Source organism: Lissotriton vulgaris, chromosome 5 (assembly GCF_964263255.1).
Source record: "Lissotriton vulgaris chromosome 5, aLisVul1.2, whole genome shotgun sequence".
Classification (NCBI taxonomy): Eukaryota; Metazoa; Chordata; class Amphibia; order Caudata; family Salamandridae; genus Lissotriton; species Lissotriton vulgaris.
The window spans coordinates 45,489,097-45,515,735 of NC_141693.1; the positions used below are offsets into that span (position 1 = coordinate 45,489,097).

A 26,639-nucleotide genomic window follows, 5' to 3' on the forward strand; every position below is an offset into this window, starting at 1 on the left:
ATTTTGTGACCTTTGGTGGGATGCATAAAAATGTTACCAGGTATTATGTTGTTGCAGTGTATGCAATTCAAACATTTCAGCATGCCTTTTGGTGCAGTTTTAGTGACTTTCTTAGTGTTTAGTGTCTCTTTAAGATTTTTCGATCTTTTAAAGGCGAAGGTCAACTGATCGCTGTAAAGATTGGTTAAATCAGGTTCTGTTCTGATGAGGGTCCAATGCTGATTGATAATTCTTTTGATTTGTGTTGATGATGTCGAGTATTTTAAGACACACACTGTCTTGTTCTCTTTTGATTGAGGCTTAGATGTCAGTAATTGATCTCTTGAGAGATTGGTGACTTTTTTGATTGATTCATCCAACACATCTTTGGGATATCCGCGTTTTTGGTATTGATGTAGCTGATCGGTGAGAGTCATTTCCAATTGATGGGGGTCCGAGGTGATCCTTTTGAGACGGATGAATTGGGAAGTGGGTAAATGCTTTTTTAAGGTTTCAGGATGGAAGCTTTGGAACAGCAAACTGGAGTTCCGGTCAGTGGGTTTTTTGTACACTTGGGTATGTAGTTTTTGGTTGATGATTGTAATCTGTACGTCTAAAAATGCAATGGTTTCCTTCTGGATGGTATGTGTAAACTTGATTCTAGGATTTGACCCCATGGCTCTTTTTCCTGAAAGTTAAGGTCTTGTATGTTTTCATTTTTTAGGCCCCTGACGAAGGGTTACTCCCACTAACCCGAAATGCATTGGGCAAGTAACGAGTAATATGAAGATGGAATGATTTTTGATCCTTGTTGAAAAATGAATTCTTGAAATGAATACTACATTGGAATGAAATAAATTCTGATTCAAGCTTTAAAAGAAGTTTCAGTTTGGATTTGTGATAATAACATTTGAAGAAACCCACCAGTTTCATGTGAAATTGCGCGCCTTACAGTGATTTCCCATCACAGTTCGCTCATATGATTTAAGGCACTACCAGGCATAGTGCGACAAGGGAACGCGCTCGAACCAATAAAACCTCAATCAAAGAGTGAGTGCACGGAGATACTATTCATTGTATCATATTGACTTTCGCCTACCTCATCTCCTAGTGCACCAATATACTGTTTTGAAAATGCAGTTTGATGAAATAGCACAATTAACGTCCAATCAAGCTGAGTTGTTAGCTTTCACTTCTGAAGCGGCAGAAGAAATTTATGGACTCATACAAGAGACCAGAGCTTTCAGTCCTAACATTTCCACTACAGCACAATTAATTCGGCAATTTGAATTTCTTAGCAAAAAAGAAATCAATCAAAGATTACATGCAACGACATTGATACATTATCATAAAAATAGGAGAATCCCCAGAGGGTTGAGAATCGCCCTAAAACCTATGTTGTGCAAGAACAGTAAAAATTTTGTTGAAAAGTGGTATCAAATTTTGAACAAGTGCTCACTTGATTTGATTCTGTTAATCATACAGGAACTTTCTAAAGTTCTTAAAGAAATTGACGTCGATCTAAACAACATGAAAAAGGAGCTTGAAAAATTTCCAGATTTACAAACAACATTGGAGGATGTGAACAAAAGATTAGACAAATACGCCAAGGAGGTAAACGATCGGAAAGTCAGAAAATACAAGAGAGATACTATTGATTATAAATATGACGAAGTGTACACCTGGGCAGAAATTTATAATCAAAAGAAATGGCAACAACCCAAAACTAAACCATCCACTACCTCGTCTCAAGAAAGTTTAGTATCTGAATCAGACATTGCACAGACAAGACAACCCATTGAGAAAACCCAACAACCAAGTTCATCTACCAAGAAGCAGCCTTTTTTAGATATCAGTCCCGCAGCCAACGCACCACCTACAGTCGCATCAGGAGGGGGAGAAGAAACTCCCGAAGAAATAGCCAAACGAACAAGGAGCCAGAAGTCAACAAAACCGACTTAGTCATCAACATCTCATCTAAACCTCTGACACCAGCCCAGATGGCGGTATTAAATAAAGGAATTACGTTTGTACCAACCTATAAGACCAGTCTCGCTGAAACAGAGATAGCGCTATTCAAATTCTTCAGAAACCTCAAACTGAAATACTTTTTCAAAGATGTGATACCTACATCTATTACCGACACTGCAGTTTTTAAGCCAAAAAGCACATTCTGTGCTCCATATTCTCACAAAACCATAGAAACTGTGGAAAGGATGACACTAACGGACATTCAAAAAATCAACTTTAACAAAATTACTAAAAACAATCTGTCTAAGAAGGAACGCAGTACCATCATGCAGTTGTCTAAAGATACTGAAATAACTTTCCAGAAAGCAGACAAAGGGGGAGCCCTGATTGTCATGGACACTACTTTCTACAATGCAAGTGTCAATCAACACGTTCAAGACAAAAATACCTATATTCCTTTGGACTGTGACCCCACTGAAGAATATTTGAAAACTCTCACAGTAATTTTGGATCATGCCCTTGAACAAAAATGGATCGACGACAGAACACACAAATTTTTGGCAACCAAATATCCAAGGAGACCAAAACTCTATATGTTGCCTAAAATTCATAAAGACTTGAAAAGACCACCGTTCAGACCCATCGTGTCCGCGTGCGGATCAATATCTGACAGTGTAGGCAAATATCTAGATCACTTTTTACAGCCGATGGTACAGAGAGGACAAACCTACATCAAGGATACTACATCTTTCCTCAACTTACTCAAAACCATAGAACTGGAACCAGATGCAGAATATTGGCTCAGTACAATTGATGTAGTATCACTGTATACTTCCATACCACACAATGAAGGCCTTGAAGCCTTTGAATGGAGTCTTTTAAGAGATGATGAATGTGAAGCCAACAAAATCTTCTTAGTGGAACTTATGCATTTCGCGCTGTATCACAGCTATTTCGAATGGGACAACAAGTTTTACAACCAGTGCAACGGAACCTCAATGGGTTTTGGGGGGGCCCCCTCATATGCCAATCTGTTTATGTCTAAATTTGAACAAGAGAACATCCTGAACAACAACAACTGGACCGATCACCTCGTGACGTTTAAAAGATACATAGATGATTTATTTTTAATTTGGAAAGGCGACAAAGAACAACTCGTTGCTAACATCATGGAAATAAATCAGCTGAATCCTAGAATCAAGTTTACACATACCATCCAGAAGGAAACCATTGCATTTTTAGACGTACAGATTACAATCATCAACCAAAAACTACATACCCAAGTGTACAAAAAACCGACTGACCGGAACTCCAGTTTGCTGTTCCAAAGCTTCCATCCTGAAACCTTAAAAAAGCATTTACCCACTTCCCAATTCATCCGTCTCAAAAGGATCACCTCGGACCCCCATCAATTGGAAATGACTCTCACCGATCAGCTACATCAATACCAAAAACGCGGATATCCCAAAGATGTGTTGGATGAATCAATCAAAAAAGTCACCAATCTCTCAAGAGATCAATTACTGACATCTAAGCCTCAATCAAAAGAGAACAAGACAGTGTGTGTCTTAAAATACTCGACATCATCAACACAAATCAAAAGAATTATCAATCAGCATTGGACCCTCATCAGAACAGAACCTGATTTAACCAATCTTTACAGCGATCAGTTGACCTTCGCCTTTAAAAGATCGAAAAATCTTAAAGAGACACTAAACACTAAGAAAGTCACTAAAACTGCACCAAAAGGCATGCTGAAATGTTTGAATTGCATACACTGCAACAACATAATACCTGGTAACATTTTTATGCATCCCACCAAAGGTCACAAAATTGATCTACTGTATACAGGTACCTGTGACTCAAAAAATGTAATTTATGCAATCAAGTGCCCATGTGGAAAAATCTATGTCGGCCAGACAGAAAGAAAGATTAAGACGAGAATATCAGAACACAAAAGCAATATTCGTACAAAAAATATGAAATCAGCATTATCAACACACTGGCTTGAAAACAATCATCAGATCACCCAACTCAAATTCACTATACTGGAGATACTTCCGCAACGCCAAGACATGGATCCCACTAAGCAACGATTACAAGCTGAATTTCACTGGATCAAGAAACTGAATTCCCTCCAACCAGCAGGGATCAATGATCGAATTGAATTTTCATGCTTCCTGTAAATTCCTGTCACTCCATATGGTTACATGAGCGACCCCCCACTCCTCTAAGGATGACCCTATGAACATTTTCCTACAGAACTCTCTCAGTTTGTTAAATCATATTGATCAAATGTTTCACATCGCATGAATAGATCCATCTAATCAGCATGTTTCACTTTTGTATATTATCTTTTCGCATATTATTTTTTCATGATGTCACTCAACACAGCTCTGTGTTTCATTTATATTTATGTTGCCATCCATGATTGTCATATTTTAATTATGCTTGAGTTCGTCTGCATAGCTTTATCTAATAATAGGTCGTTTATTGATGTTCTGCCGTGCTTTCACATTAATTAGCCTTTGTTTACTATTTCATGGCGTAACACGTGACTCCAGCAGACCTATCATATCACGCTTAATCGCCACGCTTTTTTTGCGCATTTTGCAGACTTTGATTTTTGCCAAACTCCGTAATTATTAGTTTTCTATTCTAAACTCGGGTGTCTTTTCACCCGGCTGATTATTTCCCACATCGCGGTGCATATTGTTATCCCGATTACTGTTTTCGGGACCCGTATCACGTGACTTTTGGACTTAGTTATAACCAGGTTTCCCATTGGCTCTTCATCCATCAGGATCAGTTCCGCGTTCGGAACTGCGAGACGAGGACTCGTTACCATTGCGGTAAGCTCTCCGGTTCTGGGCTTAGTTGGTCCTTCCCCTTAGGCTTGCACTCCTTTCCTTATCATTTTTTAGCGCACGTATTTTCGACCCGTATACACACTTTTGGCAGCATGCCAGCTACTTGTTTTTGATTTACCGCTATCGTGCACGATACCAGCTGGTTAGATTCGCTCTCGTTTATAACATGTTTAACACCCTGTAGTGACAAACGTTCATATGATTATGTATAACCCCAACATGTATGCTGTATTATGTATAATCTTAATATTTATGTTATGTATATGATTGGTCAGTTTGACCCCATGGCTCTTTTTCCTGAAAGTTAAGGTCTTGTATGTTTTCATTTTTTAGGCCCCTGACGAAGGGTTACTCCCACTAACCCGAAATGCATTGGGCAAGTAACGAGTAATATGAAGATGGAATGATTTTTGATCCTTGTTGAAAAATGAATTCTTGAAATGAATACTACATTGGAATGAAATAAATTCTGATTCAAGCTTTAAAAGATGTTTCAGTTTGGATTTGTGATAATAACATTTGAAGAAACCCACCAGTTTCATGTGAAATTGCGCGCCTTACAGTGATTTCCCATCACAGTTCGCTCATAATGAGCACCACGTCATGAACTAGAAGACTGCAAAGAGTCATTTTCAGTAGTAATTCCCATTCAACGGATTGTTTTGTTTCCATTGGCATCTGCCTGTGTTCCGATCCTTTTAGAGTAGTTATGAGTCCCATGGGCTTTGCCTGTCTACACAGACCTTACAGCACTCTGGGAAATGATTTTACTTATAGTGATATGTTGTTCCTATGTGCACAGTTTTATCTCCCCCTCTCCTCCAAGCCAATAAATGAGAACCAGAGATGATATAAAATATATGCTGAAATTCAGTTTACAGGAACATAATGTTGAATCATACGCTGAAGCCACCCTAGGACCACTAAAATGGAGAGTGTACGTCTAAGTGATATTTGTTAGTGTATATCCAGGGCCACTAGAATTATGTGGCGGGGACGACTGATTTACATGACAGTGGCAATGTTCCTGTATTTTTTGTCTTTTATTTTGCCTTCTTAACAGGTATTTTTAACGTCTGGGCAACGTGGCCCCTTATTAATGCCAGGTTCATACCTGAGCGGATGCTGGTACTGGGAAGCAGAGCCGGCGGTGCGGCGTGGAGTGGCTACAGAAATCATATCTACTCAAAGAGCTATCTGATGGCGAGGGTGCATGCTTGAACTCTAAGAGCCTTGAGATCATGGAACAAGCACCTCCCATAGGAGACTTTACTCTCCAAATGAATACACACACTTAACTTGAATGTACAAACCATTAAACAGACATACAGAGAACAGTAATATTTAGTCAATATAGGAATGACTTTTGATAGTCCTTTGGCAATGTCTCCTTAGTCAATCAATCTATTTGGGCCCACATTGGAGTGTGTTATTGTTTCATAGAACATTTCATAGATAGTTTCATGTATAGTTTTCATAACACACTACAGCAGTAGATTAAATCATTGGGATTGATGAAATTGCAGCATCAAGGCCCTCCATGGAAACTGGCACTTGGAGTAAAGCTGGAGACATAGAAGGATTTGGAGTCCCCGGAATGAGACTCAGAATTTCAACAGGGCTGTGCTTCTTTTCTAGGCGGGAGGGAGACGTTGTGAGATTCTACTCTGAAGACATTTTGGTGTCAAGAGGGGTCTGCTGAATAGAATCGACCACTTAATGCTTTTTGAGGTGGTAGATGGAACCTTCCTGTTTTTCTTTGAACCAATCAGTCGAAGCAGGGTTACTATTTGTGTCTTTACCTCAAGAACTAGAAAGGGTGGTCTGTAAGATGGTATGTAAACTTCTTTTTCAGGGATCTTTTCTTGAGCTAGCACTTCCACTTTGGGGAGTGACCCTCCAGCCGCTTTAGAAACCTTATCTTCACCAGTGGTGGATTTGGAATGCTTCACAATAGATAGATTGGTTCTGACTTCTTGGACATTTTGCAATAAAAGTGAGTGTACAGGTCAAATATGTTCTCTCTGCCGGCTCAGATCTATTGAGATCAAGTACAATCTTACTCCAAAAGTGTAAGTTTAGCTTTGTGAATTAGGCCCATGGAATCCCTGAATGCCTTTGCGGCAAACACAGGACATTTGTCTGAATGAAGTGCGCCAATTGCGACTAGTCATAGCAAGTCTTTTATGACTGCTCAGGCATCAGCAGTTCTTTGTGGTCAAACACATGAATCTGGAGCATGAATCAGCAGCAACTAGCATATTGGTTTACTGCTGTGATTGATATGATATGATCAAGGCAAGTTATTCCAAACTTCTATTCAGAGCCAGCAAGAAGATTCTATGCAGGTCTATTTGTTGGCAACATTTGTTTGTTTGCAATATCGTGTTGCTGCATATCATTTTAGATTCTTTAGGTAGCTATTTCCATCAGTATTTTTGGTATAGTACTGCGAATGTGAACTGTGAACTGCCCACTGCAGGTAAAAAGTGTAAAGATTAGGTATACTTGCTTTTGTCATCGCTTTCAGTGTAGGAACAGGAGACATATGATAATTAGTTTCCGCTGTGCCAAAGGCGCTCCTTCAATTTGGCCATGTGCACTACATAATAATTTTCTTCATGAGAATGAAGTGGGCTTCGACTGCGGAATACAAATGTAAATTTGAAGCTATAGGAGTTGTCTGTCCCACATTGTAAACTACGTATGTGTAGCCTGAGGGACTAGTAACAATTATATCCCTAGCCTGTATGATTATAATACCTAGGTTTCTTTTTATATCCCTAGCCTCTAGGATTAAAATACGTAGGTTTCTTTTTACATCCCTAGCCTGTATGATTATAATAACTGGGCTTTGTTTAATATCCCTAGCGTGTATGATTATAATACCTAGGTTTCTTTTTATATCCCTACCCTGTATGATTATAATACCTAGGTTTCTTTTTATATCCCTAGCCTGTATGTATTTATGTATTTAGTGCCAGATTTGCTAACAAGTCACACAGCGCAACACTGCAAGACACCTTACTGCACAATGTTGTGTGACAGGGAGAGGACAGGAATGCAACGTATCTACTAAGATAAGACGCATGCCTGCTATCTTACTGTGCCAACGCAGGCACCCACACTCCACCCATGGAACGCCTTCCTGTGGCAAGTGCAGACCTCGCTATTCTGATTGGACTGTTCTGATTGGAGCAGGGTCAAAACTAATTTGAAAATGGCTGGGTCTAAACTGAGGTGGCATGGTCAGTGATCAACAATGGATTGGGATGCAGTCCAGAGCGATCACCAGTCGCTGAGATTGATTCAGGCATTCCATCCATCACTTTGTTTTTTGATGCCCTAAGTGTGACCGGGGTGCCTAAACTTGGATCCCAGTACTCACTGTGCCACCGGAATCAAGGTATACCTGGCTGACAAGCCCATAATAAAGGCAGAACCAGTCCTCGGTTGCTTTTTTCCCAGTTAAGGGAGGTCCTGCCTAGGTATTTGGAACTGGACTGTTCTGATTGGAGCAGGGTCAAGACTGATTTGCATGTTTGGGTCTTGCCTCAGGTGGCACAGTGGGTAAAAAATTATGGATTTGGACATGGCTTTCCATACGCCACTTTGTTATGTGATGACCTAAGTGTGACAGGTATGCCCAGACGAGGTTCCGTGCTCACTGTGTCACCGAAATGAAGGTGTTCATGGTTGATGAGCCCATAATAAAGGTGAAACCGGTCCTGGGTTGCCTGAGTTCCACTGCAGGAAGGAACTGGCCTTGCAGTTCTGTCTGTACTGTTTGAAGCAGAGTCAAGACTGGTATGCAAATGGCTGGGTACAAAATGAGAGTGACATGGCGGGCATGAAATGAAAGATTGAGATGCGGCCCAGAGAGATCGCCAGTGGCTTAGATAAAATTCAAGCTTTTCATCCAAAGCTTTGCTTTTGATGCCCTAAGTGTGACTGGTATGCCCAGACATGGGTCCAGGGCTCTCTGTGCTACTGGAATCAAGCTATACCTGGCTGTCGAACCCATAATAATGGCAAAACTGGTCCTGGGCCGCTTGTTTTCCAGTTGAGGGAGGTCCTAGCCTCACAGTTTCACCTGGACTGTTCTGATTGGATGAGGGTAAAAGATTATCTACATATGAGTGGGTCCAAACTGAGGTGGAATGGTGGGGGAAAATGGTGGATTGGGATGTGGCCCAGAGTGATCGCCAGTGCCTGAGAGTAATTCAAGCATTCCATCCATCACTTTTTTTTATGCCATTCCAGGTTCAAATATACAATGAAAACACAGGAACAACAGAACACAATGGGTGTTGTTCATGGTGCTTTTTTTGGCACTATTTTTTTTGCACAAAAGATTCCTTCACATAAAAAATTTACGCTATTAATAATTTTGTGCTAACATTTAGTGCAAATTTGTACCTCATTTAATTATGCATAATCTTGCATGATTCCTATGAAATGTCACTTATTCACACAAAAGCAAACTAAATGAGTTTCTAACACCTCTAAAAGGTACTCCTTCCTTCAGTGTGGAAGCATATCAAAACATATGTGCTTACACTTGACCCCATCTCCACAGATTTCATATTTAGCCTATAAATATTCAAATTCACTAATATGTCATTTACCTCTTTCCTTCTCCAGGTCACAGGCTGAGGCTCCTGAGGGGAGAAGAGAAATATCAGACACAATCTACTTTGGAATGTTTCCATCTCATGATGAAGATGTGAGCACACACTGGTACATTTCAAACACAACATTCACATTAGTTGCATGGCCACTCTCCTCGTTTGGGGGTGAACGCTAAGAGCATCCACTGAATTCACACATATACGAGTCATCATCACCCTTCTTCTTCCCCACAGTTAAAAGAGAACCATGGACAACAGACACCAGACATGAAATGTAATTCACAAGAGTAAAGCTCACAGCTCCCCAACAGCAAACCAGAAGAACGGACTATTGGAAGTATCACTGCAGCATATTCCCAAGCGGTCCTGGTGTGACCGATACTGGCCATGCAGCTGTGCCCCAGAATCATGCTGCCCCTCAACAGATAGATCCATCAAAGTCAAAGTGTGTCTGGGGAGTTTAGGGGGGCTGTTTAAGCATTAGGAAGGATTTGCCTATGTTTGGTTGTTATCTCTAATGATATAATGAGCACCACGTCATGAACTAGAAGACTGCAAAGAGTCATTTTCAGTAGTAATTCCCATTCAACAGATTGTATTGTTTTCATTGGCATCTGCCTGTGTTCCGATCCTTTTAAAGTAGTTATGAGTACCATGGGCTTTGCCTGCCTACACAGACCTTACAGCACTCTGGGAAATGATTTTACTTATAGTGATATGTTGTTCATATGTGCACAGTTTTATCTCCCCCTCCCCCTCTCCCCCAAGCCAATAAATGAGAACCAGAGATGATATAAAGTATATGCTGAAATTCAGTTTACAGGAACATAATGTTGAATCATACACTGAAGCCACCCTAGGACCACTAAAATGGAGAGTGTACGTCTAAGTGATATTTGTCAGTGTATATCCAGGGCCACTGGAATTATGTGGCGGGGACGACTAATTTACATGACAGTGGCAATGTTCCTGTATTTTTTGTCTTTTATTTTGCCATCTTAACAGGTATTTTTAACGTCTGGGCAACGTGGCACCTTAGTAATGCCAGGTTCATACCTGAGCGGATGCTGGTACTGGGAAGCAGAGCCGGCGGTGCGGCGTGGAGAGGCTCCAGAAATCATATCTACTCAAAGAGCTATCCGATGGCGAGGGTGCGTGCATGAACTCTAAGAGCCTTGAGATCATGGAACAAGCACCTCCCATAGGAGACTTTACTCTCCTTGACCTAGTTATTGACCTTAACCAGCATCATCGCGTATCAATCAGTGGCGGTTCCTCTGCCAGGGAGGTGAAGTGTTGCCCCACTGCTTTTGGCAGTGAAAAAAAAGGAAAAAGAAACTAATAAGAACTCTAAGTAAGGGGTGGGGTGAATTTGCTCTCAGAGCAATGGGAGGAGTGGGGTGCACTATATAAGTGCACATGAATGTTTTACTGGCCTTTTATGCGCTCTTTGCATGTTCTCTATGCAGGCTGGATTACAACCTGCATGGAGCACATGCTCAGGCCCTCATTCCCTATCTGAGCACCGAAGCACAGCGTTCAGACCAATCACAACGCTGCATTGCAGAGTTGTGATTGGCTATGGGGATCCTGGGAGCTCGGGTGCTTCCCGTTTCCACAGAAGAAGCCAGGAAGTGGACGGAGCGGACAGTGGAGAGTTGGCGGCCGGATGGACGGCTGGCAGGTAAGTCATTTGTTTTTTACCCGCCTTCCCCTTTTCCCCGATCCACGCCCCACTGCGGCTTCTCGTGAGCAGACCCCACTGCATATCAACTGCATCACCTGTGAGGTAAGCACTCCTGTGGGCCACATCCTGCAGCCTAGGATGCAGCTCTTTAATAGTACGGTGAGAATCTCTTTACCACTTGAAAGACGTCTGCTACTATCATTTGAGTTATATCTGCTCTAATCCATAAAGTACTCTGAATCATTACAGGTTTTAGAGAGAGTTCTGACCTCTAATTCGGCTCACTTGAAAAAATCTGTCAGCAATTCAGATCCTATTTTAGATTCTCTCCTGACCATATTAAAGTCCTAGACCCAGGATATAAGGGTTTCTTCGGATAATACTACCTGCCCCCCCCCCACTTCCAAGTAAAGAAAGCGGGAGGGAATCTTTGCTGTCCCTCACAACCAGTTGTCCAACATGATAAATCAAGTAGGGTACCTCTGTCTAGCTCTCGATTCAGGGAGTTTGGAGCACATTTTGAAGGAGAATGAGCTGTTCTTCTCCCTGAAAAGTCTCTTACAGCCTTCGTCAATGGAATCAGTAACTGGGCCCTCGTCTCTCCCTATTAAGGGTAAAATGAGCAATCTCTTCCCAATGTCTGTGTATGAAGAAGTCCCTGTGTCTACAAAATGGGCGGTAAGAAAAATCTGAAGAATAGAGGGGGCAAAAAACAAAGAAACAAGAGGATTATAAAACAGCTTAGGACAATGTATCATCTGCAGAAAACAAGCTAAACGCTGAAAACTTTGCTTCAACTTAAATGCCAATGCTGGTGTGGAAGTTAAGAAAAAAGACAATGTGCAAATGTTGGAAAGGGTGGTTGTTTCTTCCCCAAAATAGGCTGCCAGCCATTCATCATGGTACACAAAAGTGAGCAACCCAATATACCCTTGAGGGTTTGGGCAATAGATATGTTATGGTAATTGAACCTTCAAGGGTTTTAATTGTCTTAATGTTTCGAATATTATTTTAAATATCTACAATTGTACGACCTGATATATTTGATGCCGTTAATGCACAACAACTGTGACAAATGTCTTTTTAAGTTAATTTCTGTTTGTCACTGAACAGTAATCTTTTTGAGACAAAAGAGAGCAAGAGAAAGGGTGTATATGAAAGAGTATTCGGATTTAATATTTGTTACAAGGGTACATGATAGATAAACAACGTTGTAAGAGAACATACAAATAAATTGATCTATAAAAATTCTCTATACAACAATTACAAAAGCTTTTCTACCTATTTACAATCTAATTTATTATCCGGTAGAAAAAGCAATCGTCGACGTTTCGGTCTCTATTCTTGCGTTTCCGAGACCATCCTCAGGACATAAAAAATCATATCTTGGGAGACCCTCAAGCACGAAAATTCTGAATATGGTGGGAATGTGCGACACAGCATAAATCAAAATGATTGTATCTCTCTTAGTAGTCTTGCTCCTGAACTGACTTGGAAGTGACGGGCTGCAGCAAATTAATTTCAGTTGTTGAGAGCTGACTGCGATAGACTCAACGTTGTAACTACAAACGCCAGAATAATACGATAGGAGATTTTCACCAATTTTTTTAGATATCTTATCTGCCCAATTCCTTTTCTATACATCTATGAAGTCAGGCGAATAAGGACTTCAAACAGGTTATTCTACTAAGAGAGATACAATCATTTTGATTTATGCTGTGTCGCACTTATGGTGGTGAACCCATATATCCCCACCGACTCGGTGCATGTCCAGTAACCACATTTGTCACCTTTATCTATGGCATTAGGGAGTGAAAGGATTGTAAATATATAATATTGGTAGGTGACTTTAATGCCACAGTATCCACCCATGTCCTTAGGTTATTTGCAAGTGAGGACAAAGACATAGCATTAAAAATTAGCCCGTCAATCATCCCTACCAACAGTAAAACTCATAAAAGAGGTGTTCTCCTTTTGAAGTACCATGAAAAAAGTAATGCATAATACTCAATGGAAGAATTGAGAATGAGATTCCTGCACATTTTACACTTCAATCTACTGTTTTCTGTCCGCTCAATGACTATGTAGTTGTCCCTTTTGCTACTTTTGGTATGATTTGTGATATGAATGTCAATGATAAATCCCTTGGTGATCTTAAAGCACTCTCCTTTATGATCAATTTAGTTCAAAAGGGAGTAGGGCCCGTCAAAGAAACAACAGGCAAATTTGGTAAATCAAATGTTAGAACTCATTGAAATATGAAGCGAACTGCTAAAGTGAAGGAATCTTTATCGCATTAACTGCAGAGTCCCATTTTCTGCACCGAGAGCCACTATTTGAATTTGAAAGCTATAAAAAGTCCCTGGTGGCTAAACCAAAATCAAACACGTTGTTTTCCCCCAAAGAACCCATTATAATCCTTTTGGCCACCTAAATAGGGAGATGCATAGACTAGTGAGAAGTCAATTCATGTCTTAATTAATCTCCTGAAAAGATGAAGGCAGAGACTACAAATTGCTCCTTAGAAGTATGATCATAAATGGTTTGAGCTAAAAGAAGGTGCCTCCCTTAAGAACACAGAAAGATTTTGGGAGATCATTTCTAGCTGCTTTGGTTCTAGAATAAAATCTTTTCCAAATCCAATTAAGGAAGGTGAATGGCACATTACATGTGTGATCTTTATGCATGGAATTATGATGTAGAGTTGCCTATTGCCCTTCTCGTTTCCTCCTATATCCGCAGCAGCATTTGGCCCTGAATCAACAAACAAAGGAGATGCAGCTAATATAGGGAGACTGAGAGTCTCAAGGGAGATGAGAAGATGGTGCCCCATGAGATTACCCTCTCCGTAATTAAAATAGAGAACTCACTTTGGGCTACTTTTCTTACTCCTTTTGTTGTACACTGCTACCACCATAGCATAATTCCCCTTTTCTGGCCTGGAGCATTCTAGTTCATTTACATAAAAAGGGTCCCAAAATCGCCCCTCTAATTGCAGTCAAATTGCCATAGGTGGTGCGGTAGTAAAATATTTGACAGAAGTATACGTGGTCATCTTTTCGCACAAAATTTGTACAGAGAAACTGATGAATTGTGAGACCACGGACCACATTGGGATGGTCTGAGTAATACTGGATCTACGGGAGTGGTACATATCATAGTATTAACCAAAAATATGCCTGAAATGCCGATACGCTTGTTAAACAGTGAAATATTAACGGGAATTTAGAAAGTACCATTGAGGCATAATAAACTGAAAGCATCTGCCCTGTGATCTCACGTTTCATCCTTATCGTTTCTGTTACTAACAGATACGTTTTGAATAGTTACTCAAGTGGAAACCAGTCTAGCTGTGCTTACCTTGAATATTAGCCCTGAAGAAGCCTACGGGCGAAACGCGTTGGCTGTTTCTTTGGTCTTCACTTATTAAGAACATCGGCTGTCGATCTGTACATCCTTTTATCAAGAGGATATATCAATAATAAAAAGGACTTTTTTTCACATCAAAAGAAGGACAAGTGTCTCATTGGATGTATTTAAGCATTGTATAAGTATCTTTATTGCTGCCTCTCTGTGTGCTTTTTGGTTTGTTCATAATTGTTTAGTCCTGTGGCAGTGGACTAGCAAGGTGGGCAGCATTTGTGGAGTGGTGTGGCTCACTGGTTAGAGGCGGCAGACCCGGAAGCAGAGGATGGCCCGGGACCAGGGTTCAATTCCCGACGCGGCAGGGTCATGGACCATGGTCAGCGGACTCGATAATTCTCGCCTCGGTGCCTACTCTAACCAGGGATCACACTCGGCAACTCTGGGCATTAGCTTGCCTCATCTCCACAACGGCCCCCCACATACGCCGGGGATGCCTGGTTTCACCTTGGAGATACCCAGTAGGGACCATCTCACAGGGAAAGCCAGGACGGGTTCCCCAGTGGCCTACAGCGTGGAGATACCCCATGTGGGGTGATTCATGCGCTTTACAAGACATCATTACATTACATATTCACTAAAAAACCTCTAGTTTATAGTCAGGTGGTGCAACAGATAAATCCCTTACTGCCATTTCAGTATGTTTTTCTTATCTTTCAGTGTGGGTTGAGGACCAAAGATGCTCCCTGTTAAAAAAGCGGGGTTTGGGAAGAATTACAGCATGCTAGATAGCATCTTTATGCTGAAACTAAGGCCTGATTATGATTTCGGGCAGCAGGACCACAGCCCGACATCACGGCGGACGGAAGATTGCCTGACATGCAGGCATATTGTGGTATGACCGCCGGTGTTACGGTGAGAAATTGTTCTTTTCCAATGTGGCTTGTGCTGAGGCCCAGCTTAAGGGCTGCAGCACATGTCGCAAGGAAAAAGGACAGTATGTTCACATCCATGCACCGTGTGCCATTCACCATGTGGTGAATGACCATGTGGTGCATGGCACACATGCATGTTTGTGTGTGGGGGCACTACATGTGTCCCCAGGGCCACATTTCAGCCCTGTTTGGGGGCCCCAAATACCATTTTTGACAACCTTTTCTTGGTAGTCGGACTGCCATGAAAAGGCTCTGGGAAATGGTAATCATAATCTCGATGGTGGTGTCTGCTGAGCACCGCAGCCATTAAGGGAATATGATTACGACCGTCACCCCGGCGGGATCGTAGATCCTGTCAGAAGCAGTGGTCTTTCCCCCGACAGTTTCTGTTGCAACCACCGGCATCAACATGAGGAGAGACATTGTTTACTTCGCATGCGATACATCGAATGCCATTACACGGCGGTCGTTACAATAACTGCGTTGTTACATTGCTTCAAATTGCATCTCAAGGTGTTACTACGACTTGCTGTAGGGGGCAGAAGGTGTTGGATTTACAATCCAACACCTTCCCAACTGTACAAACTGGAGTAGGAATAGTATATTATTCTATTCCTAAATCCAGCAGGCCCCCTACAGCAAGTCATTGTAACGACTTGCCATGTAACAACGCGGTCGTTGTAACGACCGTGTTGTAATGGCATGTGATTTAACGCATGCATTATAATGACATATATTCTGTAATGAGGCAGTTGGTCCGCATCCCTGATTGTTGGGCGAATCACCACCAATGGCCTGTCGGTGGTGATCTGCCCAACATTATATTGAGCCCCTTGTATACGCTGCCTTCATAGAATTTTCCACAGCATTTGAGAGTGGATCATCCAACCCTGTGGAAAAAATGAAAATGCATGATCGAAAAAGTGTCTGGCCCGGTACATGTACAAAGTGAAGAAATTGGCTTAGCAAGTTATCATGTGAACGGCTGGCTAGTGTGATCTGGTGGAGATACCAGTTTATGAAAGGTAAGGTGATTTCACGGAGTCTTTTTATGCACTTAGAAATACTTGAATCAACGTTAGGAACATATTATCTTCATTTTTTTGCACTAAATCAATCTGATCTAAAGTTGAAACAGCGGGGCTAATTCTCTTATATTAAACTTGAAGCTTTTTGAAGCGCGGGAATCAAGGAGAATATTTAAGGTGTTAACCGCCTCCTGTCCGTGTTCTGTTCCATATCGTCTCTTTCTTCCTGAAGACCTCTGGCACTGATAACACTGGTCCTCATAGATTATGTCTCATTAGGCCTGGTTCTTCTTGTCCTGTTCCTCATGCCTCTGGCCGTCCTAGCCCTCCTGGTGGTCCACGTTCTGGTCGTCATGCTCCTACTTGCCCGCAACCTGCTCCTAGTGGTCGTACACCTTCATTCCCCAAACCCTCTTCCCAATGGCCTTAGGTACAGGCTCCATTCCTTTCACCCAGATTTTTCTTCTTTTTTTTGTGGCTTTCACATTTATTTTGCAGAAACAGCACTGTCAAGTACAGAAAAGAGATCTCCGACCTTGTCCAACTAAACACTTTTTAGCATGTTAAAAATCAATACTGCCATTCCCAAGATATATTGTTCAGGTGACAAAAACATGTCAGTGTGCCAGAAGAGGCCTCCCATGACATGGGACCAATAAGCATCTTTGCCTGTAACCTACTCCACTGGGTAAATACTATGAAAAATTGCATTTATTTACAGGCAGCAGAGTGAACTCCTCCTGTGAATTATCCAGGGCATTACTTTCCTGGCTCCTGCTATCACTTCCCCATTCCACAGAGGCCTCATTACTCAATTTGCCTCCTGCAAGTGGCCTAAACACTGTGCCTCCAAGCACTAACTTCCTATGGTACTTGCCACTCCCTCTGGGGCCCAGATACCACCTATCTGTCTGCATTACCTGTTTGCTGCTGTTTGTCAACTGCTGCTGAATTGCGACATTTAAAAATACTAAAGCAAGCACAACCCTCCTTAAAGGGAAACAGCCGTAACAACACAGGCTGAGCCACATGTGCCTTTCCCCAAACGCGGAACCACGCTTGCCTTAACCACGCATGTGCGTGATTAAGGCACTGTACGGTCTAGATGCTGAGATGGACGGGCAAATGAAGATGAAGGATTGGGAGAGGACGTGGACAGGTAAGTGGGGCTGAGATACTATATATATGGGTGTAATAAATAGAAAGATTCAGTCACTTAGAAAGGCACTCCAGACAGCACTTGTTCAGCAAATACTCACTCCGTAACAATGCAACGACAAAGCAGCACACGTAGGGGGCAACGGGTAGTGTCAAGTGTAGTTCATAAAGCACCTCTACAGTAGGGACAATTTTTTTGTAGTTTCTTGGCCAGATGACCAGGGGGGGCAGTTTTGACTGTTGATTTCCCCAATATTACCACAAACATTGTCTTCATCAAACACAAATGCATGCAGTGTCCAATACCTTGCAAAATACCCATAAAGCGCATCCACAAGAGTTCTAAATTGTCTTGATTCAAAATGTGGGTCACTATTTTAGCTTTTGTACAAAAAGGGAAAGGGGCGCTTGTAGATCCAGCATACAATGTTGTTTCAATGAGATGAGTGGGATTGCAGATTAAACTCATTTTGGAGCACCATGTCGACTCATTTTATTCTCCCACACATTTCCTTATCACATCCACACCACAAGGCCCCTCACCCACACTTCACCCATACGGCTTGGGAAAAAGATCTCCGCCAAAGAGCCCCTCACGGGTTGCCCGTCAGGCATTGCAGCGCCAGCCTGACGAGGAGCAAGCCCTATGATGAAGCGTGACACTCAACCGGGTGTGTGAGGGCCCCACATCCCATATCGGGAGCGACCCTGACTCTACTTTAGAGCAGGGGTGTTGGCCAACCCAGCCTCCGGCATTTACATCCCTTCCCTATAGGAACTGCATACTCCTTCGTGGCTACGTTTACTATTTTTAGCTATCTGTTTTTTCTAACAGAGGCTGCTTTTATTCTGGTGTCCAGGCCTCTTTTTGTCCCAGTCCAACCCTGCCCCTACCACAAGCAATCACTCCATATGGGCAGGAAGTGAATATAAAGGAGGCACAAGTCTCTGTCACACTGAATCTAGGATAATACTAAATAAACTACTGCCTTCTGCTTATGTTTATGCTATAAAATGACCACACACACGCATATACACATACATGCATACATATAGACAAAGAATGAACAAGCATGAACTGGTCCATTCAAAGGAACCATCCAGAGCAATTCTCACACGTAGAATGAGTTCATACGAGGTGCCACATTCACTCTTTAACACAGATCACAGTACTATACATCCATGGAAGCTTATGGTGGAATCAAGAGGGCTGCTCTGAATTGTCACATTGCACTAAAACAAAACCATGACAAAACATAATACAAGAGCACAGGGGGCAGAGACATTCTTGCCAATGTGAAGATTAGCACAACACTTTTCTATCAATGGATCCTCTTCTGTACATATGATTTTCAAGTCCTATAGTATAACAAAACTACAACTGACTCCACATGGGCACTGACCTGCTACCTGTAGCTCAAATTCCGCATAGGTGTCCATATCCCGAGTTCTGAAGGCGCACATGTATCGTCCGGCATCAGAGCGGGTGAGATTGGTCAATGACACGGCCACGCCTCCCTGTGTAATGTCTTTTTTTATCATTTTTGTCCTCCCTTTATACGGCTCATCTGGGTTATCATCATATTCCGTCCCATTTTCATAGAGATGCACAAGGTAGTTTCGATGTTCCCAGTAGACTTCCATTTCCACTGCACTAACAGGGGGGTTGAGATGGCAGGAAAGTATGGTCTCCCCACCAACAATGGCACACATGGAGAGGGTGGGTCCCACCCTCTCCACAGACTGCACAGCTGCATCTGTCAAGGAAGACAGACGATAACAACTTTCAGCACAATGATAAAGCAGATGTGGTTCTGCTCACAGGGAGCACACTGGAAGGAACCAGCCAAGTCATGTTTTATTCTGTAAGGGTTTTAGTTTCTACTCTTACAAATCTAAGCTAAATTCCTATTTTCTTTCACGTTAATATGTCTTGTTATAGGCAGATTGTGTCATTGAACGCATCAATGTGTGTCCTGAACCTTCAACAACCAAATGAAATGTGAAGCAAAAAAGCTAGGCGAATGAAGATTCAGGAGTAACTCCCAGAAAACAGTATTTACACAAAGTGAATTCAGAAAGAAGATAACAGCCCAAAGATAGGAAGTAGAGAACGAATTACTCCTTGAGGAGGCAGCCTAGGCATTCCAAGATTAGACAGACATACTGATCAGTCCAAATGGAACACTGTGTCCCAATCAAAGCACATACCCAGCCCGGAGGAAGAGCTTCGTGCAAACCAGGAGGCCCCTTGTGAAGGTTGAAACCTTTCGGCATTTTGTAATAAGTGGTCAGGAGGGGAATAACATCATTAAAAGATTAAATGCTATATGTCTGAGGGAGTGTAATACATCCCCAAACCTATTCTTTGTGAATTTTATGTTGGACGCATATGTGTAAGTGGTATAGATGTAAAGACACAATATATGTAAGTGAAGTGTTGTAAGATGTGTCTGAATTGTAAAAACATTAGATGAGTATATCGCTTCTTTCTGTAACACTATTCTATACATGTAATAACCTTATTAAAAAAAATCAGTGACAAATCAATAAATGTCTTCTTTGCCATAGCACATTCACTGCTCCTAATTGTATAGATTTAATTTGACATAATATAGGGGATATATATATATATATATATATATATATATATATATATATATATATATATATATAGATGCTACTAAAAGACCAGAATCTTGAGAGAGTGATGAGAGGGAAAGAGCACCTCAAGAAAGAGATCAGATGCCTTAATTGCCCTATGGTACGTGTAAGGGTTACACATCAAACAAAGTGAAATATCAATCTATGGTCGAGGGGGTATAGTATATGTACATTTGAACTTTCAGAAAGTGGCATTTTCAGAATTGCAATTTAAAATCTAACTTCACCATAAGTTGGGATTTTATATTGTGATTCCAGAGACACTAGACTTGGGGTTCTCATCTCCTCCCAATCGGAAATGACACCTATAGAATGTAATAAGGTAATCACAATGTTACCCTATGGGAGATATAGGCCTAGAAAGAGTTAAAATGGACTTTGGGAGTTTTTGACTACCAGGACATATACAACTTAAAAGTACATGCTGTGCCAAAATTACCATCTGTTCCATGGGTTATACAGGACCTACCTTAGGGGTGAATTACATGTACAAAAAGGGAAGGTTTAGGCCTGGTAGGAGGTTTGTTTTGCCGGGCCAAAATGGCAGTGTAATCTGCACATACAGGCTCTGCAGCGGCAGGCCTGATACATGGTTAAAGGTTTACTTATGTGGGTGGCACAATTAGTGCTGCAGATCCACTAGTATAATTTCATCTACCGGCTCTGGTGCAAGGGGTACCACATTACTAGGGCTTATGGATAAATTAAATATGCCAACTGGGGAGGAGCCAATATTACCATGTTAAGGGGAGAGAGCACAAGCAGTCCTAAAGTGCACAGAGTCCTAATGCCAGCATAACAAGATCAGAAAAATAGATGGAGGCAGGCAAAAAGTTGTGGGAAAGACCACCATAAGCCTATCAGATCTAACACTAAAGTTTACAATTCTGGAATTGAGTGAAATTGGTACACCTATCACAGAAAGGGATAATGAGGAGAAACATGTTTATTTCTCCTCATTACTTCCTCTTTCTATGTGCGATGCATTCTGCATCATGCAATGAAAGAAGAATATGTCTCTTTGGATTGTATTGGGATCATGTTTGTGCAGGAAGGTATACCTTCCTGCACACAATAAATCCTGCCCATAATGCAGACACCCTTGTACCATGGTGCAAGGGGGCGTGCAATGGTGCTAGGCAGCCAAAAGTTTCCTAGCACTTGAAGAGAGTCGAAGAGCGCCGTATCTCAGTACATTTATCGTTTTCCAACTATCTTCAGTTCATGCAGTGCAGTGCAGCAACTCTGTTTGTTGCTGTGCATTGCATGAATGTTTGCCAATATAGGGTCTTATTTTCAGAGATGTTGCTGCTCTACATAACCATCCTCCTACTTGAGTAGCTGTGAGCTAGCGATGCGTGGGCGAGAGGAATCAACCCTAGTCTATCAAGAGAGACCCTACTCTATCGCCCATTTTTGGTGCAGTATAACCAGCTACATCTGAAGGATTTATGGGGTCTGGGCAATTAATCTTTTGGACCCCTGTTCTTAACAACGTTGAATATATTGCCTCTTCTTAGCTCATTCAAGCTCTTTTGATGCCAATAATATTGATATTTTAAAGCTGTAGAAAATGGGATATACAAAACAGCCAAAAGCTCAACCTGCCTTGCGTCTGCCAGCCAAACAGTAGCAATTAAATCTTGAACTAAATAGAGCTATGTGTTTTGTTTGTTTGGATCTAGAATATTTTGTGCAAACACCACATTTTATTTGGAATTCAGTGTCGAGCTTATTACTCCCTATGTAGAAAACAATATGCTTATGGTGACTTGTTAAATGATTAGTGAATTAGAGCATGATGCTAAAACAGAACATATTCCACAGCGCTTGGAAATGGAATTTTAGATTCTGTATATTTGTAACCACAAATACATCCCCCTTCACTCCTGGCATTCTTAATGAAACACTGAAAATCAAAGCACTGCTCTCAGGATATTCCCTATTCCATGAATCTAATGACTTTCCCCTGATTTCTCTTCACCAACCTCTTCCTCCTTCTTCCCTTTGTATGTGTGCACTTCTCTGGCTAGACAGTCACCTGTGACCCTGCTGAGTAAGAGAAATGGGAAGGACAGCATAGAGGAGACAGACAAACACAGAAATAGAACAGCTTAGCAAGAGATATAAAGTAGTGGGAAAAGGAGTTAGAAACAAAGATGATGTAAAAAGATACAGGAGGTAGGGACAACAGAAAAGTAAATAGAAAAATGTGAGGTAGTGTGGGCGGCTACGGCGAGTCCATAATTATGGCACACCAAATTTACATTAGAGAACGCCAACAATAGGATGAATCGGAACCAGTCCTAAACCTGAAGTTCATGAGGCAATGTGTTCCAGGGAAAAGGCAACTCCCATTAAAAATCTGAAAATACATTTAATTAGGTAAAAGCGCCCACTCAATAACCGAGTTCCAGATGACCAGAATAATTAAAGGGGTTTATTACAAATTAAGAACTAAGCGATACAGAGTGAATTCCATGAAGGTTCTTAATGAATAGGGCAATACAGAGAAATTAAATATAAAAAAGTCCCAAATGGGCAGCAAAATCAAAAGAGAAAAAAATGCACCCCACCAGCATCTCGTCTTCAGAAAATTCTTCAGCCTCACCTCTAAATCAAGACGTTTTATATCTTATTTTGCATATTAAATTAACAAACTGCAAAATTACTGTGTTGAGATGAAAAAAGTTACAATCTCAGGAAATCAGAGCACAATTCTATTCAATGTCATATTGTCTTAACATCTAAGCACTATCCCACTACATGAATGAATATTCTGCCCTCTATGCCAACTGAAATGATTATGGGGCTACTCAATAACCTTGTGTCCTCGGTGAGACAATAATTCAAAACAGAAATGGTTCTTAAGAAGGGAAATATAACCTAAGACTTCCAAGGCAATAGCTTGCAATAGTTAAGAACAAACCTTCATTAAAAAGGTTGAATTTAAAGAAAATCATTTATTAGAGAAATCATCTTATTAAAATCAGGAAATTAATTGTAATTTGGTTCTCAGTTACATACACACATCAGGTGCTTCTAAGGTGTAAAGATGCAAAAAACTGTTTAATTAATGAGCCTATATGTTTGATGTGATACACTGCTGAGAATGACTTACTAACTAGGTAAGTCACCACCACCGTCCAAAGATCCATGCGGAAGGCGCATATCCCTTGATGTAATGGCGTGGTATAACCTCCAATGCGATGTGCAGTGAACACTTACACAAGCTTAAAACACTAAAGAAAAAATCATATGTCTATTCCCAAATTGGTCATTTCAATGGGGCTGTGAAGAAATAGGAATGTGTCTTAGTGTTGTTATTATTGTGGTAACATTCAAACAGTGGTATCTACAGGAATACCAATACCAACAAGAAATTCAAATCATCTACAAACAAAAGGACAGTGTGAATACAGTAAGTGTTGGACCTGGTCTCGTGGCGTGGTTCCCCCCCATTCCTCAGCACCCCATTAGCGTAGCCCTGCACCCCGAGTCCCCTGGTCACCCTGTACGCCCAAACCCCCTAATCAACGACCAGCCCTGCATGTCCCGTCCCGCTCCCGGCTCCGAGCGCTCAGAACCTGTATGCCCCACAAGGCCCGGCAGCCATTTTCCTTCCCCGAGACCCCTGACTCCCTGGGCCTAGCATGACCCCGGCCGCAGCGAAACTTAGACTCCAAGGCACGCCAATCGCGGCTGGGGGTAAAGGGCTCCCCGAGTGAGATAAGCCAGGGAGTTTCGATGGCACCTCCGGCCTCCCCCGAGAGACTGGTGGTTGTCACACCTTTTGCCCTCCCCTGGGGGCCAGTTTCAATTGCACCTCTGGCCTCCCCGAGGGCTGGCTCCAGACCTGCTGGGCGTCTGGGAATTCCCGGACGCATCTTCAAAGGATCAAAGAGCCAACCGCCGGACCTCTCCAATGGCCAGCCCCCAAGGCCTGACACCTCCGCCTGCGAGGGTCCGGACATCAAAGGGCCACTGGACTATATCAAGGCCCACACCACAACTAGCGGGCAGTTGTATCCTGTACAAGAAAGCCCTGCTGATCTGATCGCGGCTGACCCCTGGGAGAACTGAACCTGTGAATCCGAGCCCTGCTGACGATGTCGCGGCTCCTACTCGTAACACGGAACTTGACCATCGGAGCCCTGCTGATGCTGTCGCAGCTCATCCTTGCCAAGACCCGACCTAAGACCTCCGAGCCCTGCTGACACTGTCGCGGCTCCTCAAGAACATCTCCGGATCGAGCCCTGCTGACGCTGTCACAGCTCATCCTCGCAAGGACTGAACTAAGACCTCCGAGCCCTGCTGACGCTGTCGCGGCTCCTCAAGAACATCTCCAGATCGAGCCCTGCTGACCTCGTCGCGGCTCGAGGAGTACTCTGGTCCTGCTGGATCATCGACGCTACCACCCGACCTGAGTCGACTCGAAGTGAGTGAAGCAGACCAGTACGACCATCAATTTCCGTATTCCCCGGCTCGAGGATTGAGAGCTGTGTGCAGGGTACGCTTCGTATTGGCCTAAAGACTGAGACTGTCCCGCTTCCCTCTTCCCGAATCCCCAAAGACTTTACGATCCCTCGATCGCTTGTAAATAAAAGTGCTAATTTCTTCTTACTGTTTGATAAAGGACTTGTTACTGAAAACCTACGGTGTGGTGTCTGTTCGTAAGTGTGGTGTGAGTTCAGTGTGTACGATCCTAGACTCGAAGTCCCCCCCCCCCCGGTGGGGACCTCACAATAAGACTCGGCAATATCTGTGGGAGAGGTGGGTTCCGGGGTGGTCGGGTGAGCATAACCTGGCCCTCTGAGATCGCCCCTTCTAACATTGGTGGCAGCGACGCGATAAGAACCTACGTCTAGGGATCGTACAGTAACTGACACACTACTCGAACGAAGAACAACCATGAGTCTCATCCTAACGAGCGACAAGACCACCTTCCAGATGGACCTTCTGGAAGATTATACACACCGAGAGCTAAAGCAGTTTTGCAAAGACCTTCATATCACTACAACTGGGTTAAACACCAAGGAGGACTTTCAAAAAGCCCTGACAGCATGGATAGAGGCCGGAGCCCATCCTCCCCCACCAGCAGAAGACGGTGGAGAGGGAGGACCCCCGACCGAAACCCACGGCTAAGAGGGTGAGAGAGCAGAGTCCCCGACGCCGAGTCCCAGCACGGAGGAGAGAGGTCTGTCATCGGAGGAGATGACCGACCGAGAGCGCAACCGAAACCACGAGCTAGAACTAGCGCGCCTGAAGATAGAAGGAGAATTCAAGTTGGCCGAGAAGAAATTGGCCATCGAGCAGTTGCGGCTACAAGAAGAACTGGAGGAGAAGAAACTCCAGAGAGAACATGAAGGCAAACGACTCCAGTTAGAGCACGAGCGTAGACAGAGGGGGTCCCAGGTAGGGTCCCCACGAAGCCCCCCCAGAAACCAGTCCGGAACCTCTCCTCCTACAGCTAGAGCAGGGTTCCCTCCCACCAGACCAGGACCCTGAGTCAGCCAAACATGCTTCCATTGCCAGCAACCATGGCATTATGCCAATGACCCCCGCTGCCCTCTGTTCAAGAAACCTGCTGCGGCAGGTCCCCCAGAGCGCCAGCTAGCCTCCGTAGCCCTAGAAGAAGAAGAGGGGGAGGAATTCGAGGGGGGTGACCGAGCCGCCATGATTTTAGTCTCCCTGGGTGATAGGGAAATGGTCCCCGGAGCCCCCCTGCCAGACAACACTGAGAAGTACCGACAGCAGGTGACCGTCAATGGCCACCACATAGGGGCGCTCCGAGACACAGGGGCCAGCATCACTGCCATCAGGTGTCACCTAGTCACAGAAGACCAAATTGTACCCCACGCCTCCTGCAGGGTGATCGCAGCTGACAATTCCACCCGCACCTGCCGAATAGCTCAGGTCCCGTTCGAATGGGGGGGCGTCTCCGGAGAGTTACGACTAGCAGTCCGCACCGACATGCCCATGGACTGCCTACTCGGTAACGACCTGGAGAGCTCCCCGTGGAAGCAGGTAGAACGAGGGACCCACCTGGAGATGGTGGGCCTGCCCGAATGGGCCTGTGTGAGCACCCATTCCATGACCGCCTGAGTGTCCTCCCCAGAGGGGGTATGCCCCGAGCACTCCCAGCCAGTCCCCGAGGATCCTGAGGCCTTCGGATCATCTGAAACCCCCGAGCTGTCTCCCAGTAAGAGCCTTGTCCCCGACTCAGGTCCCCTCGGCCCTGACGTCGAACAGACCCCGAGCTTGGACGACCTTCCTGAGTTGGCCCAGTGGCGCCAGGAGGGAGGACCGTCCCGAGAGGAATTCTGCCTAGAACAGACCTCCTGTCCGTCCTT

General features: G+C 43.2%; 1 protein-coding gene across 6 annotated transcripts in view; it reads right to left on the reverse strand.

The window, feature by feature from the left end:
- Window positions 1-26,639, reverse strand: part of LOC147710099 (butyrophilin subfamily 3 member A3-like) — a 353,872-nt gene that overhangs the window by 242,657 nt on the left and 84,576 nt on the right. For all 6 annotated transcript variants that reach the window (XM_086920800.1, XM_086920797.1, XM_086920799.1 and 3 more), the window contains exons 5-6: window positions 19,026-19,379; window positions 9,449-9,481 (exon numbers count right to left, since the gene is read on the reverse strand). In XM_086920800.1, coding sequence (XP_086776926.1) covers window positions 9,449-9,481; window positions 19,026-19,379 — 387 coding nt within the window. The remainder of the gene's footprint in view (window positions 1-9,448; window positions 9,482-19,025; window positions 19,380-26,639) is intronic.